Source organism: Coturnix japonica, chromosome 26 (assembly GCF_054131305.1).
Source record: "Coturnix japonica strain WE chromosome 26, WE-NBRP24, whole genome shotgun sequence".
NCBI classification, from domain to species: domain Eukaryota; kingdom Metazoa; phylum Chordata; class Aves; order Galliformes; family Phasianidae; genus Coturnix; species Coturnix japonica.
The window spans coordinates 5750773-5772676 of record NC_140688.1 but is presented as its reverse complement, the minus strand read 5'-3'; the positions used below and the strand labels follow the sequence as shown (position 1 = coordinate 5772676).

Genomic DNA, 21904 nt, shown 5'->3' with positions numbered 1-21904 from the left:
TTCCCTTCAAAACCCACAAATCAAGCAACACAGTTCTTCAGTTTCCATAAACACCCTTACTACCTTATAACTTTCCCTTAGCAATCCATATCGTTCAGTTATAAACCTCTCGCCACAGAGCCAGCACTGACTGACCCACCTCCCTTACACCTCTTCGCAGGCAGAACACAGTATCACATAAATGGCTTGATACTCATTCCACACAGACATCCCTCTATATGTTCATTGTCCCTGTCCTCTAGCTTATACATCAACCACCACTGATTACAATATTTAATCAGGATTTTTTTTTCGGCTCAGGGTTCCTCCTGGTTCCCCAGCGATATCTCGCCAATGTGCCAGTATACACCCCAGGGGTGAGCGCGCAGGGACCTCTTTGCTCTGTGATTTTCCCATCGTAACTTAATATAAACCACCATATTCTTTTATAAGTAAAACCACTTCTGACACAACAGCATTGTTATGACTTATGACCACATACTTTACAACAACCAGTAATTAATAATACAAAATAAACATGTATTAAAACAAAGACATACAAGTATTGGAGACAACTTTCGCTTCGTCCGTCCCCGGCCGTTTCCCTCGCGGGAGGACGGAACCGCGGGTCGGGACTCCGCACTCGCCCCGCAGCTGTGCTGCGTCTCACTCACACCACACTCACACGACAATTCAAGCACAATTACATTATATCATTTGTTAAGCTTAACCAAAGATGTTAAGAACACCGGTGCTAGTTGTTGACTTAGGTCACCTATATAAACAGCACTGTACGATACCAATTATCCCAGGATTACCCAAATCACCCTGTACCAGAGAGCAGACAAGCTCTGCCCAATTAGCAATCACCTGAATGTGAGCAATAGCTCTTTTACCATGCGTACGACTTACTGGCCCCTTTGTAGGCACTCCCTAGGGAGTCCTAACCCAGCCGGCAACCTAACCTAACCCGTGAGCTCACATCCCTGGGGGGGAGCACGCCGACTCCACTGTGCCCTGCGTAGGATGTCTCCTCACGACTTACGGGTCCCCCATTTCACATACCTGGTCCGCTGATAGATGGTTCTTGTCTGCTCCTGCAGTGATCAGATGAGGGAGGGGAGTCCTTCCGAGAAATCTCGGGGCGCGCCAAAGGCGTCCCCCTTCTCAGCTGGTCCTGCAGCCGAACAGAGAGGGTCCCATCTGGGGTGCCAAATTGACTTGCGGAATCAAACTCTATAATCCAGAGATGGGTTATAAAGCAGGTATGTTTATTCCAGCGTTGCGCAGCGCCGGGTGCAAGGGGGATAGCTCCTCCAAACTTGCACACCGTAAAGAGAAAAGTGTGTTACAGATATAGGTTAAGCTAATACATAATCAATAGTCTCCTCCTCAGTTTGATTACATATTCATTACATTCCCTATGGCCCCGTTCCCCGCGACCCCATTCCCTCATTCCCCCTGACCCCATTCCCCGCGACCCTTGCCGATGTTTTGGGGTGAAATTCTTCTTCTGTTTTCTTCTTGGTGTTATCTGCTGTTATTGTTCTCCCATGTCGGCATCATCTTGCCCGGGGGGGGATCTAATCCTTCTTGTCAGAGGTCTCCGGACAGTTTCTTCTTATCTTTATTGCTTTATTTTGACTAAGTGTTTGCAATTCCCCCTTTCCCTGCACTTTTAAATGTACAGTTACCCTTTGTCTTGGTTTCTGTGAAGTTCCCCTTTCCCTTTCTATAGCAAAGTGTTACCTTACCACCATTTTGAGGCTTTGCTCACTCTTCATGCAGACCCCTCTCTTGTTATCACCCATCATATCAGTGTGGGAATAAAATGTTGTTTGTGCCTTTAGAACAAGAGAAGAATCTTTTCTTTCCAGGTCTCAGTATATAAGTGAAGTAGTTTGTAGTTATTTCAAGGTCTCAGTATATAAGTGAAGTAGTTTGTAGTTATTTCAAGGTCTCAGTATAGAAGTGAAGTAGTTTGTTGTTATTTCAAGATCTCAGTATACAAGTGAAGCAGTTTGTAGTTATTTCAAGGTCTCAGTATACAAGTGAAGCAGTTTCTAGTTATTTCAAGGTCTCAGTATACAAGTGAAGCAGTAGCAGAGGAGAGGCTTTGTTATGGGCATGGGAAGAGCCCCAGCAAAACAAGTGCTTCCAAAGGCTTGCAAAAGGGACCCCACGGGAGTCGGCCATGTTGGAGAGCAGAGGGTGGGCAGGAAAGCTCTTTCTTCCCATGACTTGCAGGCAGCCCAGCCTCCCCCCTTGCACTTGCCATACCTGAACGTGGAAGGTCTGCGCAATATCTCCACCCACGTCATAAACATACAGTCCCAGGAGAGTTTCCCTTTCGTCCTCATCCACTCCCTCAAAGACAAGAGATGATGGCGGTCACACTTAGGCAGGCCGTGCCATAAAGAACACACTGAGGCCAAAGGTGGGAGCCCTTCCAACCCTCCCTGTGCTCTGGTAGGATTGGAGCACAACGGAGGGCGAACCTGAGTCAGGGCACGTGGAGCAATTGCTCCCAGCTGCTCGGCCACAAAGAGCAGCAGAGGCCTTTGGAGACATGGAACCAGCCGAGGGATTCGGTGCCCTCAGGCAGGATGCCGTGCTCTGCAGCAGCCCACCACTGAAATTTGGGAGCTCCCAACTGTATGGGGTCGTATGGGGCTCTGTTGGGTGTCTACCGTGTGGCTCTATGGTGCTCTATGAGCTCTTGTGTGGCTCTATGGGGTCTTACAGGGCTCTATGTGGCAGTTATGGGGCTCTGTTGGGTGTCTGTAGGGCCCTTATGGGGCCCTGTTGGGTGTCTGTGGGGCACCATGAGGCTCTTTGGTTCTCTATGAGCTTCTTGTGCAGCTCTATGGGGTCTTATGGAGCATTATGGGGCTCTATGGGGTGCCTGTGGGGGTCTATGGGGTCTTATGTTGCGGTTATTGTGTTCTGTTGGTTATCTCTGGGGCTCTATAGGATTTCAATGGGCTCTTATGGGGCTCTATGGCAAAGCTTTTTCCTCGGGGGCCTCCAGAAGCAGCAGCAGGCAGAGACTTACCAAGATGGCAAAGTCTCTGGGGGCACTGTTGACATCCCCAGAGGGAGGCACCGCCTTGGAGACATGCCAGACAGTGAAAGCCATGGGCCAGATGTTCTCCGGCAGCTGGATGACGGCGTGGCCCTGCGAACCTTGGAAAGCCCAGCAGTTTCCAACAGACATATCAGGCTGAAATGAGAGAGATGCGTCCATCAGCGGTGAGGCAAAGAGTCGCCAGAGCTGGATGCTGGGCAAGGAGCACAGAATTTGTTTTCTGTGTGGGCTGCCGTGCTCCCCGTAATGGAACGCTACTCAAGGGACAGGAGGGGAATATGCAAAGGTTTGGACAACAGCTCTGGAGTCAACTGCCTTTCTCTGCTTGCCCAGAGCCGGCGGGGCAGCCCTCCCCAGCATCTGTCAGCCCAGCACCCTCCCAACGCTGGTGTCAGTGATGTGGGGAAGAGTGTGGGCTGAGCAGAGCAGCTGGGCCAAAGGAAATGGATGTGCAGCCAGAATGGGGTGAGGATGGGGGGAGGGAGAATGGGGGGAAGGGTTGGGGGTAGGAAAGACTGGGAGAAGGATGGGGGATAGGATGGAGGGAGGAAATGGGAGGATGGGGGGGAAGGATGGTGGAAGAAAGGGAGGGGAAGGATGGGGGGGAGAAGGATGGAAGGAAGGTTGAGGAGGGGGAAAGGATGGGGAGGGGGAAAGGATGTAGGGGGACGGATCCTGGGAAGGAAGGGCTGGGGGATGGAGGGGGAGCCCTTATGGGGCTCTGTGGGGTGTCTGCAGGGGGAGGGGGGCGAAAGCAAGGGGGGGAAGCCCACAGTCAGCACTTCTCCTGCCATACCTGCAAGAGGGTCTCAGGGGACTTTGCGGAGGAAAAGAGGGGAGAAAGCCGGCCTTTCCCACCGTAACTCTTGGTTGTCCTCTCCGCATCAACAGTGGCACCTGAAATAAAGATGGACAGACGTGCACTGGGACAGCCCAGAGACAAGCTGAAGGAGTGAATGCTCATTCCCCAAAGCTCTTGGCGGGGCTCTGGGGTGCAGAATCCCTCCTGCTGTGTATGGGAACTGCTGAGTCCCGGCATGATGCGCTGATTGAGCACCTGGGGAAATGAGCCGGTCAGCCCTGGGAGCAGAGTTGAAGGGTTTTTAAATTCTCAGAGATGGGGGCTTTAGACGGGATGTGAGGAGGAAATTCTTGACCCCCAGTGGGCGGTGAGGCCCTGCAATGTGCTGCCCAGAGGAGCCATGGATGCCCCATTCCCGGAGGCGTTGGAGACCAGGTTGGATGGGGCCCTGAGCGCCTTGATGCAAAGGGTGGCAGTCCTGTCAGTGGCAGGGAGTTGGACTGGGATGGTCTTAAGGTCCCTTCAGACCTCAGCCATCCTAAAGCTCTATGAGATAAGTGTGACAGGAAGCAGAGCTGGGCAGGTTTTGGGGAGTGCCAGGCGCAAAGCTGAGGGTAGTGAAGCTGTCTACATACCCAGGGATTTCAGAGCCCAGTTGGGCATCAAGTAGCTGTTTTCCACGATGCTGTCAATTTCAATCCGTGTCAACAGAAAAATTTCCTGGCAACAAACAGGGAATGGAGAGACAGCAGTGAGCACAAAGACAGGAGATGGGTGTGAGCAGGGAGTCCTACCCAAGAACTGCACTCCAGAGACACAGCAAAGATGGACTTTGGGCTCTGCCTGATCCCAGTGTTGCCAGCCCCGTGTCTGCTGTAGAACAGCCTGGACAGGCAGTCAGATCGTGCCCTGAGCCAGCCAGGCTCTGCAGAGCTCCAGTTGCAGCTGGCCTGGAGAATGGCCCTTCCAGCTAAGAAGTCTGAAGCACAAGTCTCTTGGCAGGGGCCTCATCCAGCCTCCAAGCCAAGCCCAGCAGGCCTCTGGCTGGGGCCAAGCCAGGGGGAACTCATGGCTCTGCACAGAGCACCCTGATCCCAGGTTTACCGTGCAGCCAGCACCAGCAGCAGCTCTCAGTGTGGGGAGCAAAGTAGCTCCAAGACACAGGGGAGGCTGAGCCTGAGAGCCAGGTGTGGGGCAGGCGGCCAGAGCACAGAGCTGTCCCTGTAAAGGGCTGGAAGGGAGCAGTACCATTACCTGTCTCGTCAGTTCGTCGATCCCATTCTCCTCCAGGACATCATACACTGATTGTGCAATGAGATGCTTCCTGATTGACAGCTCATAACTTATCAGGTGTAATTCTGGCCCAACCATTGAGTTCCTGAAGGCAAAGCAAAGCAAGTCTTGTTCAGCAACGCAGGTCAGAGTTTCAGTGCCACGAGGTGAATGATTCCGGGGGGTTGTGCCCTTCCTTATCCCCCAGCCCCTTTGGTTCCTTTGCTTTGCCAAGGGCTGCCTTCACCATATAGATGGGAAAGGCTGGAGCCCTGGGCACAAAGTGAAGGCGTGCATGGAGCACACAGCCAGCCGAGGCCAAGCTACAGAGCCAGGTGCATGGCAAGGAAGTGTTCTTACCCCTGAGACGGGAGCTCATGCACAGGTCCTGCTGACACCACCTGGAAGAGAAAAGCATTTGATGGGAGGAAGCACCAGGAGCACGGCCAGAGCTTCCAAAGGAGCTTCCCAGGGAGCCGCTGGCAGAATTTCCTGCTACTTCCCAGCACTTTGCAGAGGACCGCTGCCCAAAGTTGGGCCTTCAGCCCTCCACGTGCTGCAGAGCATCTGCTGCTTCTCCGTTTGCTCTCCCATCCCCTCCAGACTCCACAGTGTCACGGACAGGCCAAAGGCCCCTTCTTCCCATGTGCTGTTGCCTTCAGCCTGAGCTCCGTGCTGGGCACTGGGAAGATGCTGCCACACCAAAGCCCGTCCTGCTGCCAAGGCAGCCCCCAGCCTGGCTCAAGGGCCCACAGAGTCTCAGCAGCGATGGGCCCGTGGCCAAACTCCCCCTGTCCCCATGGAGGCTGAAGGGCAGAGCTTTGTCTTCTGCCGCACGCTGTGGCACTGACCTGCAGGACATTTCCCCAGGCTCCCAATATCCAGAGGAAGGCTCCAGCTGTGGGAGACATCAGTCAGGAGAGACCATTAGTTTGCCAGAGTGCTCGGAGCCCTGCAGCCCATTTCCCTCCTCCCAACCCAGCCGTGTGGGACAGTCCCGCTCCTTGACTCCCGTGGGTTTGCCTCCAGCCCAAGGCTGGAATTCCCAGAAGCAGCTCCGAGCTCCATTGGATGCCCTGGTAAAGATGGCTGTGCCATTGCACAACTGCTCCCGTCCTGGGCACGGACAGGCCGTGTGCTGCTGGCAGGGGCTGTGAAAGTCACAGACTCATAGAATGGCCTGGGTTGAAAAGGAACGTAATGCTCATCCACTTCCAACCCCCTGCTATGTGCAGAGTCACCAACCAGCAGCCCAGGCTGCCCAGAGCCACGTCCAGCCTGGCCTTGAATGCCTGCAGGGATGGGGCATCCACAGCCTCCTTGGGCAACCTGTTCCAGTGCGTCACCACCTTCAGAGTGAAAGACTTCCTCCTAGTATTTAATTTAAGCCTTCCCATCTCAGTTTAAAACCATTCCCTCTTGTTCTAACACTAGATCTAGATCAATCCATGTCTGTGACAGGGGTGCCGTAGGCCTGTGCCCCCCATGGTCTCCAAAATGTGGGAAGGGAAAAAGGAAAATGGTAGGTGGATGGGAGCTGGGCTCAAGGAAACAAACAGAGCAGCAGCAGCAACGATCTAAGGAGGAAGACTTACTTTACTAACTACAATGTTGGAATGCAAGATAACACAATATAATACAATATAATTGAAATTGAGGTCCTCTGGGCTGTGTAGTTCTCTGCGCTCCACAGGATGTCGTGAGGTGGGAAACCAATAGCAAACATTACACAACCATGACAATTATGCAGCTGCAGACATCTGGCCAGAAGGTGTGGTACAGGCGGCCGGGTCATGCCCCAGTACAAGCTGAAGCGTTGACCCAGGATAGAAATACGACCTGTATCTTGCCCTGGAGGGCAGACACTCCCCTCCTGCTACCCCTGAAACATCCGTATTACTCCCGGTGAGTCTTTGGGCCTCTAGGATCACCGGAAGGAATGAAATGCCATCAAAGCATTCCAGTGCTGCTGTCAGATCATGTGCAGCATCTGGTGATGGTCTGCATGGGACTGATGGAGCATAGGATGGACCTGCACCTCACAACCACATGCCTCCAGTAGCACCATCTGGCACTGGCCCATAAAAGAGCATGAACTTTAATTGAGCATCACTCATTTTAAATTGTGTCAGCATGTATTGTGACAGGAAATTATACAAGCATTGCGAGAGGATTTGGCAGAGGATTTGGTGTGTTCTGTGCTGAGCCTGAACACTGCCAAACAGGCTTCTCCTCAGCCGTGGCATCCTGTTCCCTTGTGCCTATTAGCACAGGCCACCAGCAGTTGTCCTGAGTATGGAACACTGCCATGAGCAGCCAGGAGCCCTGCTGTATGCCTGGAGGGCACTGGTTGTGTTCCCCCAACCCCCCCCCAGGCCCCATGCTAAAGTTGTGTCTGTTTAAGTCCACTGGTTATAGTATACAGAGCTGCGGAGCACGTTGGAATGGCTCCTCTGGGATCAGGTGGCCTTCTGCAGAAGCATCTCCAGATCCCATCCTTGGGTCCATCTATGCTGACATGCTGGATGTAGGGATGTTCCCAGTGGCTGGCTTTGGTCACAGTGGGCGCTTCCTGACGGTGACCCCTCAGATCCAGGGGTAGATCACACAGCAGAGCTTAGCTGGGTCCTGCTGGCTGTTCAGATTGCTTGTTTTTCACTTGTTTTGTTTTCAATTGACGGAGTAGCTGGTGTGAATGGGGAGTGCTGCGCAGTCAGGACCAGTCGGTTATGGAAATGACACATGCCCAGAAATGTTATGAAAACAATTGTCCAGGCAGTGAGAGGTTCTGGTGGGACAGAAGGTGAAGCAGAGATGAGAATTTCATTTAACAAGGAAAGGAGGAAAAGACAGAAGAATACAGCAAGAATGGGGGATAGATTTACCTCCTAGAAAATTCAGTAATCTGTGCATAACCTGACATGTGTGATGTCTGCATATTCCCCTAGAACGTGCAACACTTTGTTTCTTCATGTTATTTGAAGCTCTGCTGTGGTTTGATCAAGTTGCTCCTGATGCCAGCCACGGGTGCAACTTAAAACATTCTCAGCAGAACGGTAATAGAGGTTGCTCAAAAGGAACTAAAGGAATTAAAGAGTTAAACTGAAGCCAGCACTTAGCGTCCTCTCACCAGCCATCACCTCTGGTCAGCCATCAAAAAGGAGTGTACCATCAGTGGCCTTGAGGCCTAATTCCTACTGGCCTGTGTGGTGGCCCTGAGGGCCTACACCTAGTAACCAAGGGGTTAATGGAGACCTATGGAACAAGAAGCTTTTCAAGAGGATGAGAGACCACGGATGCCAATGAGAGAGAGCACTAGACCTGGCCTGCAGGCCAGGAGAGAGGCCTCTAGTCCTCTAGCCATCTCAGCCTTCCTCTGGACCTCCATGTCTCTAAGCCCTCCCGTAGGTGTCTAAGTCTGTACACCTCTGTACCTTCTTTGGTGCCTGAGTGCCCCTGGGCCACCCTGTGGCTCTCTTGGCCTCTCTGTCTCAAGACCTCTAGTCCAGCTTCAAGGCCTTCAGACTTCTTGGGCTGTGGGTGTCCAGACCTCAAGGTACAAGTACAACCCCCAGCTCCTCTTGGCCTTTGCTCTTCTAGGCTTTCTCTTGCTTGGCCTCCATGCCTCCCTTTGGCCTCAAGACTACTAAGCTGCAAGGCCTCTTGGCCAGGCTCTGGGCCTCCCTCCAAGCTGTTTTACCTTAAGGCCTCTAATCCTCCTGGGCAACCTCTAAGCCTTTAGGCCTCCCCCTATGCCTCTAGGACAGCTTGCAGGCATCTGTGCCTCCAGGTGTGTTCTCCATTACAGCTCTAAACCTTCCTTTGTGCCATAAATGCTCATGGACTCGTGGTCTCTTTTTTGGCGTCCCTCTGTGCATCAGGCCCTCAAAACCTCAGTGCTTCCAGTCCAGCCCTTTAGTACCTCGGCTCCAGGCCTACCCTGAAGCTTCAAGGACTTTAGGCTCTACAGGGCTGTTAAGGCCTCTCAGCCTCCTTTTTTTGGCTGTGTCCGATAGAACCACCACTGCCCTTGATGCTCTGTCCCATAACCCCCACAGCTTAGCCCCGTAAGCTATGCACCATAAGCTTCTGTTTGCCTACAAGCTATGGCCTCTAAGGTTCCCCATGGGGCTCTACGCAACACGGCCAGGGACAGAAATGGGGCTGTTTCTGCCCTTCTTGTCACCCGGCCCCTCCCACCGTCTGTCAGGGGCAGGAACCCACAGGACCCATAGAGAACCAAAAGAACATCATAGAGTCATAGAGCCACATAAGAACGACAGGGAGCAATAAAGACCCACGGGGAGCCAAGGGGAACAAATACAGACCCATATGGGAGCTATACTAACACACTCACACATGTACCTGCAGGGACCCATATTAGTGCATAGGGGAACATACTGCCCTGTAGCAACCAACTGTGCCCCACAGCCAGTTACGATGATGTTCAGTCACCATGGATCAAGGTTCACGGCACTGTGGGATGGCCTGAGTGGCCAACTCACACTCTTGGCCACCCTCCATCTCCCGTGGCTCCCACACCAACCCCACAGCACCACCCACACTAAGCCCTGTCCCACAAATGCAGCTGCTGCCGCTCAACAATTCTTATTGGCTGAAAGCAGGAGAGTTGAGAGATCCAAAGGGGTTGTGAGATCAGAGGTTGGGGCTGGAAGGCAGAGCATCTGCAGCTTTCGTTCCTCACTGAGTCCTTTCTATTGGGAAAGGAGATGGAGGGAGGTGAGAAGATGGAGGGCAGGGATGTGGGGTAGGAACCCACCTTGATGCTGATGTCACGGCTCCGTGCCTGCAGCTTGTCACCCTGGGACTCAGCCATGTCAGCACGTTCCTCTGCCTCATCCAGCATGTGCTGTGCCCTGGGGAACTTGGCCAAGTTGGCCTGCTTGTCCTGTGGCTTAGCCCCGGTCCCCACCCCAGTCCCCCCCCCAAACACCCACCCAACTCATCCCCGCAGCTCCTCCCTCCCCCCAACCAGCCTCAAGGCGGGCAGAAAGTTATCGACATCTCTTCATTGAATGATCAATCCCTAATTAAAACCCTCTGGCAGACATCAGAGTTTAGGGGTTTTTAGGGTTTATTAGGGTTTTTTATGGTTTTTAGATTTTTTACGGATTTTTAGGGGTTTTTAGGTGTTTTTAGAGGTTTTTAGGGGTTGCCATGGATTTCCACTCGGTACACACAGGTGTATTCCGCGTACCCCCAGTTGCTCCACACATCCAGTTTGATCCTTTGGTAGGATTGAAGGGGCTTCTCCTGCCAATGCAAAGAGGAGAGGCTTTGTTATGGGCTCCGTTATGGGCCGGAGGGCTTATTAAGGGTTCATCAGGAGATGGATCCACCTCCATGGTCTCATCAGGGGTTGGATCCACCTCCATGGGCTCCACGGAGGGGGTCACACGTCTGGTCCAGGCATGACGGGAACGGGCTCTCTTGCCTGTCTGCCGCCTGATGGTCATGGCGGGCCCCCTCCTCCTCCTCTTCGACCCTGCGGTCCCCAGCTACATCTTCCCACCTAAATCCTGGGAATCCTCCAGCCTCGCTCTCTTAGCTCCCCACATGGCTGTTAATGGCCAGAGCTCTCAGAGGTGAGTGCGTTGCGTGGGGCAGCGGTGACCAAGGTGACTGCTGTGACATGGCCAGGGTTCTAACATGGTGGCCGCACTGCTGGCACTGGCGTTCCACATGGCATGAGGAGGGGGCTGTAGGACAGGGCACGGCACGGGAGCCAGAAGACAATGGTCCTTGGGTTAAAAGGGGAGGGGGACTGCGCACATTCCCTTTGTGTCCCCCCCCCCCCCCCCCGACTCCATCCCATAACCCGTGTAAACCACCCCAACACCATCCCATAACCCATTCCAACCCCAAACCCATCCCATAACCTCTAGAACCCCTGCCGGCACATGGGGTCCCAGCCAGGCCAAAAGCCAGCTGGCAAGGAAGGCCCGAAGGAGAAAGCCGTCTGGTCGGATGGTTGCGGGGCGCCTGCCAGGCCAAAGGCCGGCTTGGGGATCCCTGCCAGGCCAGAAGCCTGCAGGTCTGGGAAGCCCTGCCAGGCCAAGAGCCTGCCGCCGACCGGCAAACACTGGAAGGCCAAAAGCTGACTGGCCAGCCTGGGGAGTCCTACCAGGCCAACATCCAGCCTGCCCGGGGCTCACTGCCAGGCAACAAAATGGCTGACTGACCTGCTGGGCCTGTGAGGCCAAAAGCCGGCCACGCAGTCGGGGGGGACCTTGCCAGGCCTGAAGCTGGTAATGTGGTTAGATGGGCACTGCCAGGCTAAAAGCCAGCTGTCTGCTCTGGGGGGCACTGCCAGCTCAAATGCCTGCAGGCCAGGGAAGCCCTTCCAGGACAAAGGCCGATGATCTCACTATAGTGTCATACTTGATCCCAACAAAAAGACATTTTCTTCCCAAAACACTGCTTTTCATCTCCAAAAGAAGAAATTTTCTACAAAAAATCACTCCTCTTAGCACAATATGATTCTTTCTCCCCAGTATAAGATTTTTGTCTCAAAAATGCAATGATTTCAGCATTCAATATCTATTTATGTCAAGATTTAGACAGTTTTCACCCGAATATCACTATTTATCCCAGAATGCAGAGAGGTGCATTCTTTCTTTCCAGGATCCCAATAACCAGCTGTGCTGTTTATGACCCTTCGTGGCTTCTCCTGGTGGTTCGACGTGTCCGGCCTCACCTAGAAAGGAAAACTCAAAGCACAAACAGTTCCTAACAGGTGCCACAGGAGGATTTTCTCTCTGCCACTGGATGGACCAACCAGATGCTGCCTGGAGGGTTTCACTTCACTGGAAGGACAGGAATGGGAGCCTGAGCAGATCCAAGCTGAACTTCAATACTCAATGTGTTCAATGCTCACAACGAATGGGTTGGTTCCAATGGGCCATATGCCCCCACTAAAGAGCTTTGACAGCTCACAGCACTTGCCCAGGGCACTGCAGGTTGTTTCTCCTCTGCACTGTGGGGTCTCAGGGGTGGGAGCCTGCAGTTTTCTAAGCTTATTTTGGCTGAAAACAAGTCCCGTGTCAAAGAAAGCCAAGCCTGCCCCTTGATCCTCATTGAGCTCTGAGGCCGACCTGCCCTGGGTGCCCAATGAGCACCAGTGAGAGCTGCAGCAATCGAGATGCTCATCATTAGAGATGGCAGCGGTCAAGAGGTTCAGGCCCATGCAGGAAGATGCTGAGAAGGGCAGCGGGCTCAGCATCTCATCCTGAGGCCAGCCTGCCTGAGGAGGCCACCTCCATCCCCACTGGTGGGGGCCATGGCACACAAGGGGTGAGCATCAGCCTGAAAAGAGCAGAGCTGGGCTCCTGCAGGCAGGGCAGGCAGCAGGCGGGCTCAGAATGGGCAGCAGCCATCACCGCCTGCATTCCATTGCGTCGAATAGGCTGCTGTGTGACATGGAACCCAGGAGCCGCATCAGAGCGGCTGCAGGGCGGTGGGTGCCACATCCAGGAGGAGCTTCTGGCGAACGACTGGAAGCATTTGGAAGGGATGAGTTCCCACGTGGCTGTTGCCAACAAGGAGCAACCTGCGTGTGTGATGCGCACCAAGATGAGCTGGTGGGAGGACGGCCCCGCAACAGGCTGTGGCTCCCAGGAGTCCAGATGGCACCAGCAAAGGTGTGGGGATCCACAGCCAGCACACGGCACCGTTGCCAATGGGCACCAGCCGGCCCCATTCCGCAAGCGGTGCGGGTCCTGCAAGCAGCTGTGTGAGTGGTACAGCAATGCGGGCCCAGTTTGCCAGCGGAACATTAACAGCATGCAGCAAGTGGAGCTGCTGCAGGAGCTGGAGCAGGTGAGCACCTAATGGACGGGCACACAAGGGCCGAGCTGCCGGCTGAAGGGTACCCTGCCCATGGCATGGCAGCAGAGGGCCGGGGGACAACGCTGCTCCCTTCCCCTCCCACAGGCTCATGAGCAGCTCATGGAGAACCGCACGGCCACGGCCAGGGAGTCTTTGTTGAAGGTGAGGAGATGCTGCTGTGTGGTGTGGGGTGGGAGAAGTGCCCTCGTGTGGGTCTGCAGCTCCAGCCCTGCAGGCCCTGCTTGCCCCGATGGAGGAGGCAGGAAGGGACGGAGCCCCATGGGAGCACCAATGCCCTGACAGTCGATGCTCTTCTGCTTTCCCACAGAATGCCCAGCAAATACGGGCTGAAAGAATGGCTGCCCGTAAAGAGGAGCTGGAGCAGGTAGGGGGCAGTGAGGGCTCGTCCTCACAGCTCGGCATCCTCACGCCTCTGGCTGTGCAGGAGGACCTCGGTCCCAATCCCTCGGGTCCATGGGACCCAACGCAGCCACCCCTGGTGGTACACGCTTTGTCTTGCAGGAGAAGCAGCTCATTGCCCAGCTGGAAGAGCAGCTGAAGGCTGAGACAGAGGAGATCGAGGTAGTGTGGTGGGTTGAGGGAAGGGGTGGGGGGCTGCTCACCCCCATGTTGTGGACCTGGAGCTCATGTTTTTGTCTTCCAGGTGCTGCACAGGGAGAAACAGCGCCTGCGAGAGGAGCGGGAGGAGCTGGAGCTGGAGGGTGCCTGGTGAGTGGGTGTGGTGAGTGGGACCCACCCATGGGACCCTGCACCCCACGCCTGCACACGGGGGTCTCTGACACACCTGGGGCAGCAATGGGACTGCAGTGCTGCTGGAGATAGGGCTCTGGTTACTGCACGGTGTGGCAGAGCAGCCCCATCCCAGCCCTGGGGGGTGGGCACACAGTGCTGGGGAGCCCCCCGTGGTGATAGACTCCAACCAAGCCTTGTTCAACACAGGCAACAGCATCAGATGGAGCTGGAGGTGGAGTGTGAGCCTGGGGCTGTGCTGCCGGAGCTGGTTGAGGCACAGCTGGTAAGGGGCAGAACACACAGCACCCTCACCCCATCCAACAGGGGTCTCCCCATCCAACAGGGGTCTCCCCATCCAACAGTGGTCTCCCCATGCAATGGGGTCTCCTTGAGGACAGGGCTCCTTCCAGCACTGTTGTGCTGCTGGGCTCCCGAGTCCTGCATGATCCCCCTGCTGTGCAGCAGACCCTGACCTCCATCTCTGCCCCATCTTCACCTACAGGAGAAGAAGGAGCGGGCGAGGAGACGTGGGTTCTCCTGGATGCAGTGAGTATCCCCTCATTGCTCTTTGCCAACAGCAGCCGGGTTCCCATCAATGTGCTGATGGCCTGGACCCCTCTGCAGCCCCTTTGGCACCATATGGGGCTGTGCTGCCATGGGGCAGGGACGCCTCATTCCCAACCCTCTTTCACCCCACAGGACCATCTGCCTCATCTTCGTCTGCCTCCAGCTGCTGCTCATTGCTGTGCTGGGCTCTGCCCTATTTTACGCCCAGCACTATGACCAGGAGCTGCTCTATCGGCTCCTGCTGCGGGTGCTGCCCCAGTCAATGTACACTTCCGTGGCGTACTTTGCAAGCAGGACCCTGCGTGTGGTCTGTGATGGGCTGCTGCCCATCTGACCACCCAGCTCAGTAACCCCTCCCAGCTCGGGGCTGCGTGCTGGGATAGGGGACAGGGCTCTGTCCCCACGGAAGGGGCCTCTCCTGTGCTCCTGCCCCCAGGCACAGCAGTGGGGCCGCCATTTGGGGTGGTTTACACGGGTTATGGGATGGAGTCGGGGGAGGGGGCGCTCACAGGGAATGTGAGCAGTGCCCCTCCCCTTATAACTCCCATCCCCAACTTTTCCTCACAGAGCGCAGCAGACACAGCGAAGGGGCTGCAGCAACATCAACTGCCGCAGCAGGGAGAGCGCGGGAAGCAAGCCAAGGAAATGGCAGCAGAAACATCTCATGGCGAGAGCATCCTGCCCGAGGAGTCCTCCCACAACACATCTGGATCGCTGCCACCCAGAAGGGAAAAAGCGGGGTCTCCCACTGACAAGATGGCGGCAGCAGCATCTCGTGTGGAGCCCAGCCTGCCCGAGGAGCCGCCTGTCCTCACATCCACGTCGCTGCCACCCAGCAACGAAGGAACGGGGTCTCCCACTGAGGAGATGGCAGCAGCAGGGGCTAACGGATCGTTGGTCAGCTGCTCATCCCGGCCGGGCCGGCCACTCATTGGCCAGCGGCAGCTCCGGCCCGCCCATGCCGGCCTGTCATTGGTCAGCGGGTGCGCCGCCGACGCGTGTCGCCGTCTCATTGGCCAGCGGCAGCGCCGCCGGCTCCGATTGGCTGAGGCTCCGCGCGCGGGAGCGGCCGCCATCTTGTGTCTCGGGGCCTCCCGGCTCTCCCTTCGTTCGGCTGAAGCTGCTGCCGCAGCCCGGGCCGCCCCGCACGGCAACGCCGCTGCAGCCGCTGCGCGCCGGAGCAGTCCGGGCAGCATCGAGACGGAACCGCGGCACGACGGGAGCGGTGCTGAGGACGGCGGCGCCGGAGGTGTGCGGGAGAACGGGGCCGGGCCGGGGCTGGGGAGAGGAAGCTGAGGTGGGCTGTGGGTGTAGGGGGCAGTGGGGGAGGAGTGGGGGGGATGGGGGAGTTGAGGGGGCTGTGGGGTAATGTGTGGCCGTGGGGGGGCTGTAGGTCCTATGGGGCTGTAGGGAGGGCCTAGGGTAATGTGGGGCTGTGGGGGGCAGTGGGATGGATGTAGGGGTGAACAGTGGGGGAGATGGGGTTGTAGTGGGCTGTGTGGGGATCCCGAGGGATAGGAGGAAATGGGTGGCTGTGAGGGGAATGTGGGGTCTGCCGGTGGCTGTAGGGGGATATGGGGATGTAGGTAGGTGAAGTGGGAATGTAGAAAGGTGTGAGGGGGTTATCGGGAGAGCTGTGGGTCTCTAGGGAGCACTGTTTGGGCTGTAGAGGGCTATAGGGCTGTGCGGGGTTTGTAGGAGGATATGGGGCTGTAAGGTGCTAGGGGGAGTGTAGGGGTAGATGTAGGTGTATGTGGGGCTCTGGGGAGCTTCCTAGTGGCCATAGGAGGGGTATGGGGTTCTAGAGAGTTGTCTGGGACTTTTGATGTGGTCTGGGGCTATATGGGACAGCGGGGGCTCTGGGGAGAATATAGATGACTGTGGAGGGGCTAGAGGGCTGATGCTGGGCTGTGGGGGGCTCCAGGGGATCATGGAGCTCTAGGGGGCTGGGGTGCTCTGTAGGGCTGTGGGGGAGTTGTAAGGTTCTAAAGGGGGGGGTGTAGGGTGCTCTGGGTGGATTATAGGAGGATATGTGTCTCTAAGGGACTCTGGGTGGGCAGTAGGAGGATTCTAGTGGGATACAGTGTTATAGGGGATGTATGGGGCTATAGAGTGGGTTATAGGGGCATGTGGGGCTAGAAGGCTCTCCCTCGCTTCCCCTTTCATTTCCCCCTCCCCTTTCCCCTTCCATAGCAGAGTGGGTGAAACGGTAGTCCTGAAATTTCAGTCAGAATTGGAAGAGAGAAGGGAACGGCAGGAACGGATCAGCCGGGCCATGGGGCAATATCTGCTGGGGAGGTACCGGATGTTGGGGAAATGCTGCCCCCCAGTGCCAGGTGGGGGGGGGGACATGGTGAGTCGGGAAGGGGCCCGGAGGGGGGGGGGCCGTGTGGGGGTTGTGGTAGAGATGGGGGGGCAGAGGGGGGGTCTGGAGGGGATAGTGGGGTGTTGTAAGCAGGGGAGCTGCTGCCCCCAATGCCAGGTGGGGGGGTTATGGGGTGGGGGATTGCTATGGGGGGGTATTACTGTTGGGGATGGAGAAATGTTGTGGGGTCTTAAGTGGGGGGTTGGGTTCATGGTGGGGAGGCGGGGGTGGGAGTGGGCCATGGCACTGTGGGGGGCTCCCTGTGACTCCCCCACCTCTAAACTGTACCCACCCCTCCCCACCCCCCAGACGATTTTCCTACAGGACTATTAGCAGCATCTCTGGAAAGGGGTGAGTTGGAGGGGGGAATTGGGGGTCAGGTGGTGGGGGGATGGGAGTGGGATGGGGGGTTGTAGATGGGGGGCAAAGGGTTGGAGGGTGGATACGGAGTGGGGTAAAGGGACCCATACTCCATGAACCCATGGAGTGGGGTCAAGGGACTCATCTGGCAGCCTCGTTTCGGGGGGGGGCGGTGCCCCGAGCACCCCCTGCCTCAAAGAGGCGCCCAGAGCCCCCTGCCCCCCCTGTGGCCTCTAAGATCTGGGGGGCGAAATGGGGGCAGCGCAGCAGCAAAGATGTGGCGGCTGCGACCAACTCGACGGGGGGGGGGTCCTGCTGCCCCCTAGGTGTTTAGATAAGGCCACCAGAGCCCGGCAGAAAACACCGGGAGGACCCCCCCGAGCTGCCAACCCCACCACAAAAGCCCGGAGCCAACAGCTGCCCCGCTGCCCTTCATCCCCTCCCCCAGCCGCCAGCTCTAAGTGGGGCAGGAGAAGCTCGGGGGGGTCGGAGAACGTGGGGAAGAGGCTGGTGGCCAAATGGGGGGTTAAGTGGGGCGAGGGGGCGGGTCCTGAGGCAGAGGAGGAAGAAGAGGCGCAGGGAAGGGGCAGAGCTGGGTGCTGGGCTAAGGAAGCCAAGCAGTGTCGGAAGGAGGCAGGGATGGGACAAAGACCCCCCTGGGACCCCCAGAGGGCGGCGTGGAGCAACGCCGGCTCCGCAGTGGACAGCAGTTGGGCTTCTCGGAGACCCCAGACCCCACAGCAGCTGGGCCTGGGCTGCAGGGGTTAGGAGGAAGGAGTGGACAAGGAGGTGGTGTGGAAGGGGAGGGATGGGATCCAGCGAGGGGCTGCTATGGGGGTCCCCCCTGGGATCCTGAGGTGCTCCATCATTGGGAGCCCTGGAGGTGGTGCCATGGGGGGGATCCTTGTGATCTGGATCCCACAGTGCTGTGCCAAGGGGACCCTTGGGATCCAGCAGTGCGATGTGGAGCGGATCCCCAGCATCCAGTGATGTGACAACACTGGGACCCTTTGCCTCACCGCTGATGGACGCATCTCTCTCATTTCAGCCTGATATTTCTGTTGGCAACTGCTGGGCTTTCCAAGGTTCACAGGGCCACGCCGTCATCCAGCTGCCGGAGAACATCTGGCCCACGGCTTTCACCATGTGGCATGTCTCCAAGGCGGTGTCTCCCTCTGGGGATGTCAGCAGTGCCCCCAGAGACTTTGCCATCTTGGTAAGTCTCTGCCTGCTGCTGCTTCTGGAGGCCCCCGAGGAAAAAGCTTTGCCATAGAGCCCCATAAGAGCCCATTGAACCCCTATAGAGCCCCAGAGACAAGCAACAGAACACCATAACCACAACATAAGACCCTATAGACCCCCACAGACACCCTGAAGAGCCCTATAGAGCCCCCACAGATACCCCAGAGAGCCCCATAATGCTCCGTAAAACCCCATAGAGCTGCACAAGAAGCTCATAGAGAACCAAAGAGCCTCATGGTGCCCCACAGACACCCAACAGGGCCCCATAAGGGCCCTACAGACACCCAACAGAGCCCCATAACTGCCACATAGAGCCCTGTAAGACCCCATAGAGCCACACAAGAGCTCATAGAGCACCATAGAGCCACACGGTAGACACCCAACAGAGCCCCATACGACCCCATACAGTTGGGAGCTCCCAAATTTCAGTGGTGGGCTGCTGCAGAGCACGGCATCCTGCCTGAGGGCACCGAATCCCTCGGCTGGTTCCATGTCTCCAAAGGCCTCTGCTGCTCTTTGTGGCCGAGCAGCTGGGAGCAATTGCTCCACGTGCCCTGACTCAGGTTCGCCCTCCGTTGTGCTCCAATCCTACCAGAGCACAGGGAGGGTTGGAAGGGCTCCCACCTTTGGCCTCAGTGTGTTCTTTATGGCACGGCCTGCCTAAGTGTGACCGCCATCATCTCTTGTCTTTGAGGGAGTGGATGAGGATGAAGTGGAAACTCTCCTGCGATCGTTTATCTATGACGTGGACGGAGAGATCGCGCAGACCTTCCATGTTCAGGTATGGCAAGTGCAAGGGGGGAGGCTGGGCTGCCTGCACGGCATGGGAAGAAAGAGCTTTTTTTTTTTTTTCCTTTTCCCCTTCCATAGCAGAGTGGGTGAAACGGTAGTCCTGAAATTTCAGTCAGAATTGGAAGAGAGAAGGGAACGGCAGGAACGGATCAGCCGGGCCATGGGGCAATACCTGCTTGGGAGGTACCGGATGTTGGGGAAATGCTGCCTCCAGTGCCAGGTGAGGGGGGGGGACATGGTGGGTCGGGAAGGGGCCTGGAGGGGGGGGAGCAGTGTGGGGGTTGTGGTAGAGATGGGGGGGCTGAGGGGGGGTCTGGAGGGGATAGTGGGGTGTTGTAAGCAGGGGAGCTGCTGCCCCCATTGCCAGGTGGGGGGGTTATGGGGTGGGGGATTGCTATGGGGGGGTATTACTGTTGAGGATGGAGAAATGTTGTGGGGTCTGGTGTGGAGGGTTGGATTCATGGGGGAAGGCGGGGGTGGGAGTGGGCCATGGCGCTGTGGGGGGGTCCCTGTGACTCCCCCACCTCTAAACTTTTCCCACCTACCCTCCCTCCAGATCATTCTCCTACAGGACTATTAGCAGCATCTCTGGAACAGGGTGAGTTGGAGGGGGGAATTGGGGGTCAGGTGGGGGATGGGGGGGGGTTGTGAGTGGGATGGGGGGGAGCAAAGGCTTGGAGGGCGGATACGGAGTGGGGTCAAGGGAGGGGGTATGTGGGGCTGGGACGGGGTAAAGGGGTAGGGATGGGGGGTGAGGAATGGGGCTGTGGGGTGCTCAGGGGTTGGGCATGTGGGGGTTGGAATGGGGTCTTTGGGGGTCAAGGGGTGGGGGTGGGGGTGATATGGGATAGGGTCATGGCGGGGGAAAGGGGAATGGGGTCATGGGACGGGGGGGTGAAGATATGAGGAGGGGTTGCAGGGCCATGGAATAGGGATTTTTGGGGGGGGCGGTGAGGGATGGAGTGGGGAGGGGTCCAGGGGGTGGGGATTAGGTTGGGGTTGTGGGTCTAGATGGGGATCTGGATGGGAGGGTGGGGGCAGTGGTTATGGGGGGGATGTATGGGATGGGGTGAGGGGGGACCTGGGGATGGGGGCGATATGGGATGTGATCGAGGTGGGGGGGTTGGGGGCTGTGGGATGGGGTTATGGGGAGTTACAAAGGGAATGGGATGGCAGTTGGGCTGGGTTACGGGATGGAGTGGGGGGGTCACAGGGAATGGGATGGGGTGGGGTGGGATGGGATGGGATGGGGGGGTTATAGAGGTGTTGGGATGGGTTTGGGGTTGGGATGGGTTATGGGATGGCGTTGGGGTGGTTTACAGGGGTTATGGGATGGGGTTGGGGGGGAGCACACAGGGAATGTGAGCAGTCCCCCTCCCCCTTTAACTCCCATCCCCCCCTTTTCCTCACAGCGCCGCAGTCACAGCGAAGGGGCTGCAGCAACATCAACTGCTGCGGCAGTGAGAGCTGAGAATCCTAAGCACTAGGCCACCAGGGATATCTGTTTTTCTGCAGTATGAACCTTTTAATATTTAATATTTGCTCTTGCTCTTCTATATCACGACGTCATACTTAATATAAACATCTACATAGAAATAAACTATAATCAAAACATAATATGCGCATGGGTCTGCATACAAATATATACACAGAGTTACCGACTATACTGCCCTAGCATCAGATTCCTTTGCGGTACACATTGAACATCCCCCCTAACCCTAACCCTGCACTAACCCTACACTAACCCTAACCTCTCCCTTGTTCTGCCTTTCTAAGGCCCTGGACTGGCCCACTGCCTTTTGGCCTGGCAGGGCACCTGGCCGGCTTGATTTTGGCCTTGGAGGGCTTCCTTTGCAATGTGCTGTGGAAAAGGGAGTTGAAGGGAAGGGAAGGGAAAAGAAGGGAAGGGAAGGGGACCCAGTGTGTTTAGTGGAGCGTGGGAAAGATTGTGAGCCTGAAGTATTCGGCCCATGAGGAACCGGGGGAGATAGAGATGAGCGTGGAGTAACAGGGTTCTGATGTGCACAAGGGGTTGCCTGCATGTGAGCTCCTGCTCTGAGTCCTCGGTCCTTCAGCAGGGAGGCGGTTGCTCACACACAGACACTGGGTGATGCCCAAGGTGCCTGGGCTGCTCCTGATGTGTGCCAGTGCTTGTAAACCGTGTGGGAAGTCCCTTTGACAGACACCTCCTTCCTGGGCATCAGCTGAGGGCCAGAGAGGGGATAGCACCGGCTGTCTGGTGAATTCACATGCAGCTGCAAGTGCGGCACAGGGCCTTCAGGAAAGCCATGCCCATGGTGTGTCCGTGCTGCTACGTCAGCTCCAAGACCCACGATGGCTCTGATGCCTGTGTGCCACCTTCTGCACACTGATACCATAGATGAGCTCTCCAGTCCAGCTGTGTCCAGGGATGCTTTCCAATGAGGATGTTGACACGTGTGGTTTTGCACTAATGCAAACAGCAACACACAAGAAGCTCAAAATCTTGGTAGAGCTGCAGGCCTGAGCTCCTGTTTGGACCACAGGGGCACAGCTGAATGGCTTCCACAACTGCACTGTAGCACAAGGAGGATACAGAGTCTTTAGGATGGATGGGCGAGGAGACAAGGAAGGGCGGCTGCCCTCTGTGAGAGTGCACTGAGCTCTGCCAGGGGATGGAAGAGCAGCCATGTCAGAGCTAATGGAAATGGCAAACAGAGGAGACCATCAGTGTCTGTTCCTGGCTTCTTGATCATAGAGAGCAATTGGAAGGTGCCCTCTGCAGACAGATGGGTTTAACATGTTGTCAGGCCATTGTCCTCTTTGGGAGCCTTTTTCACTCCAGTATCTGCTGCAG

The 21904-nt window shown here is 56.4% G+C and overlaps 1 protein-coding gene across 7 annotated transcripts; it reads left to right on the top strand.

The window, feature by feature from the left end:
* Nucleotides 1-1110: 1110 nt before the first annotated feature.
* On the top strand, nucleotides 1111-20685 carry LOC146756772 (uncharacterized). Of its 7 annotated transcripts, none has more exons than XM_085524163.1 (15): nucleotides 1111-1244; nucleotides 11787-12980; nucleotides 13095-13151; nucleotides 13318-13374; nucleotides 13512-13571; nucleotides 13654-13718; nucleotides 13950-14025; nucleotides 14245-14288; nucleotides 14877-15558; nucleotides 16984-17025; nucleotides 18083-18250; nucleotides 18971-19057; nucleotides 19147-19251; nucleotides 19625-19666; nucleotides 20481-20685. In XM_085524163.1, exons 2-10 carry the CDS (start codon nucleotides 12357-12359, stop codon nucleotides 17005-17007), a joined length of 1689 nt encoding a protein of 562 aa, XP_085380289.1. In that variant the 5' UTR covers nucleotides 1111-1244; nucleotides 11787-12356; the 3' UTR covers nucleotides 17008-17025; nucleotides 18083-18250; nucleotides 18971-19057; nucleotides 19147-19251; nucleotides 19625-19666; nucleotides 20481-20685. The 7 variants fall into 7 exon arrangements, with proteins under 7 accessions (XP_085380289.1, XP_085380288.1, XP_085380291.1 ...); XM_085524162.1 differs by having other exon boundaries at nucleotides 19147-19288; XM_085524165.1 differs by lacking the exons at nucleotides 18971-19057; nucleotides 19147-19251; nucleotides 19625-19666; nucleotides 20481-20685 and adding an exon at nucleotides 16506-16662 and having other exon boundaries at nucleotides 18083-18175.
* Nucleotides 20686-21904: the final 1219 nt, after the last annotated feature.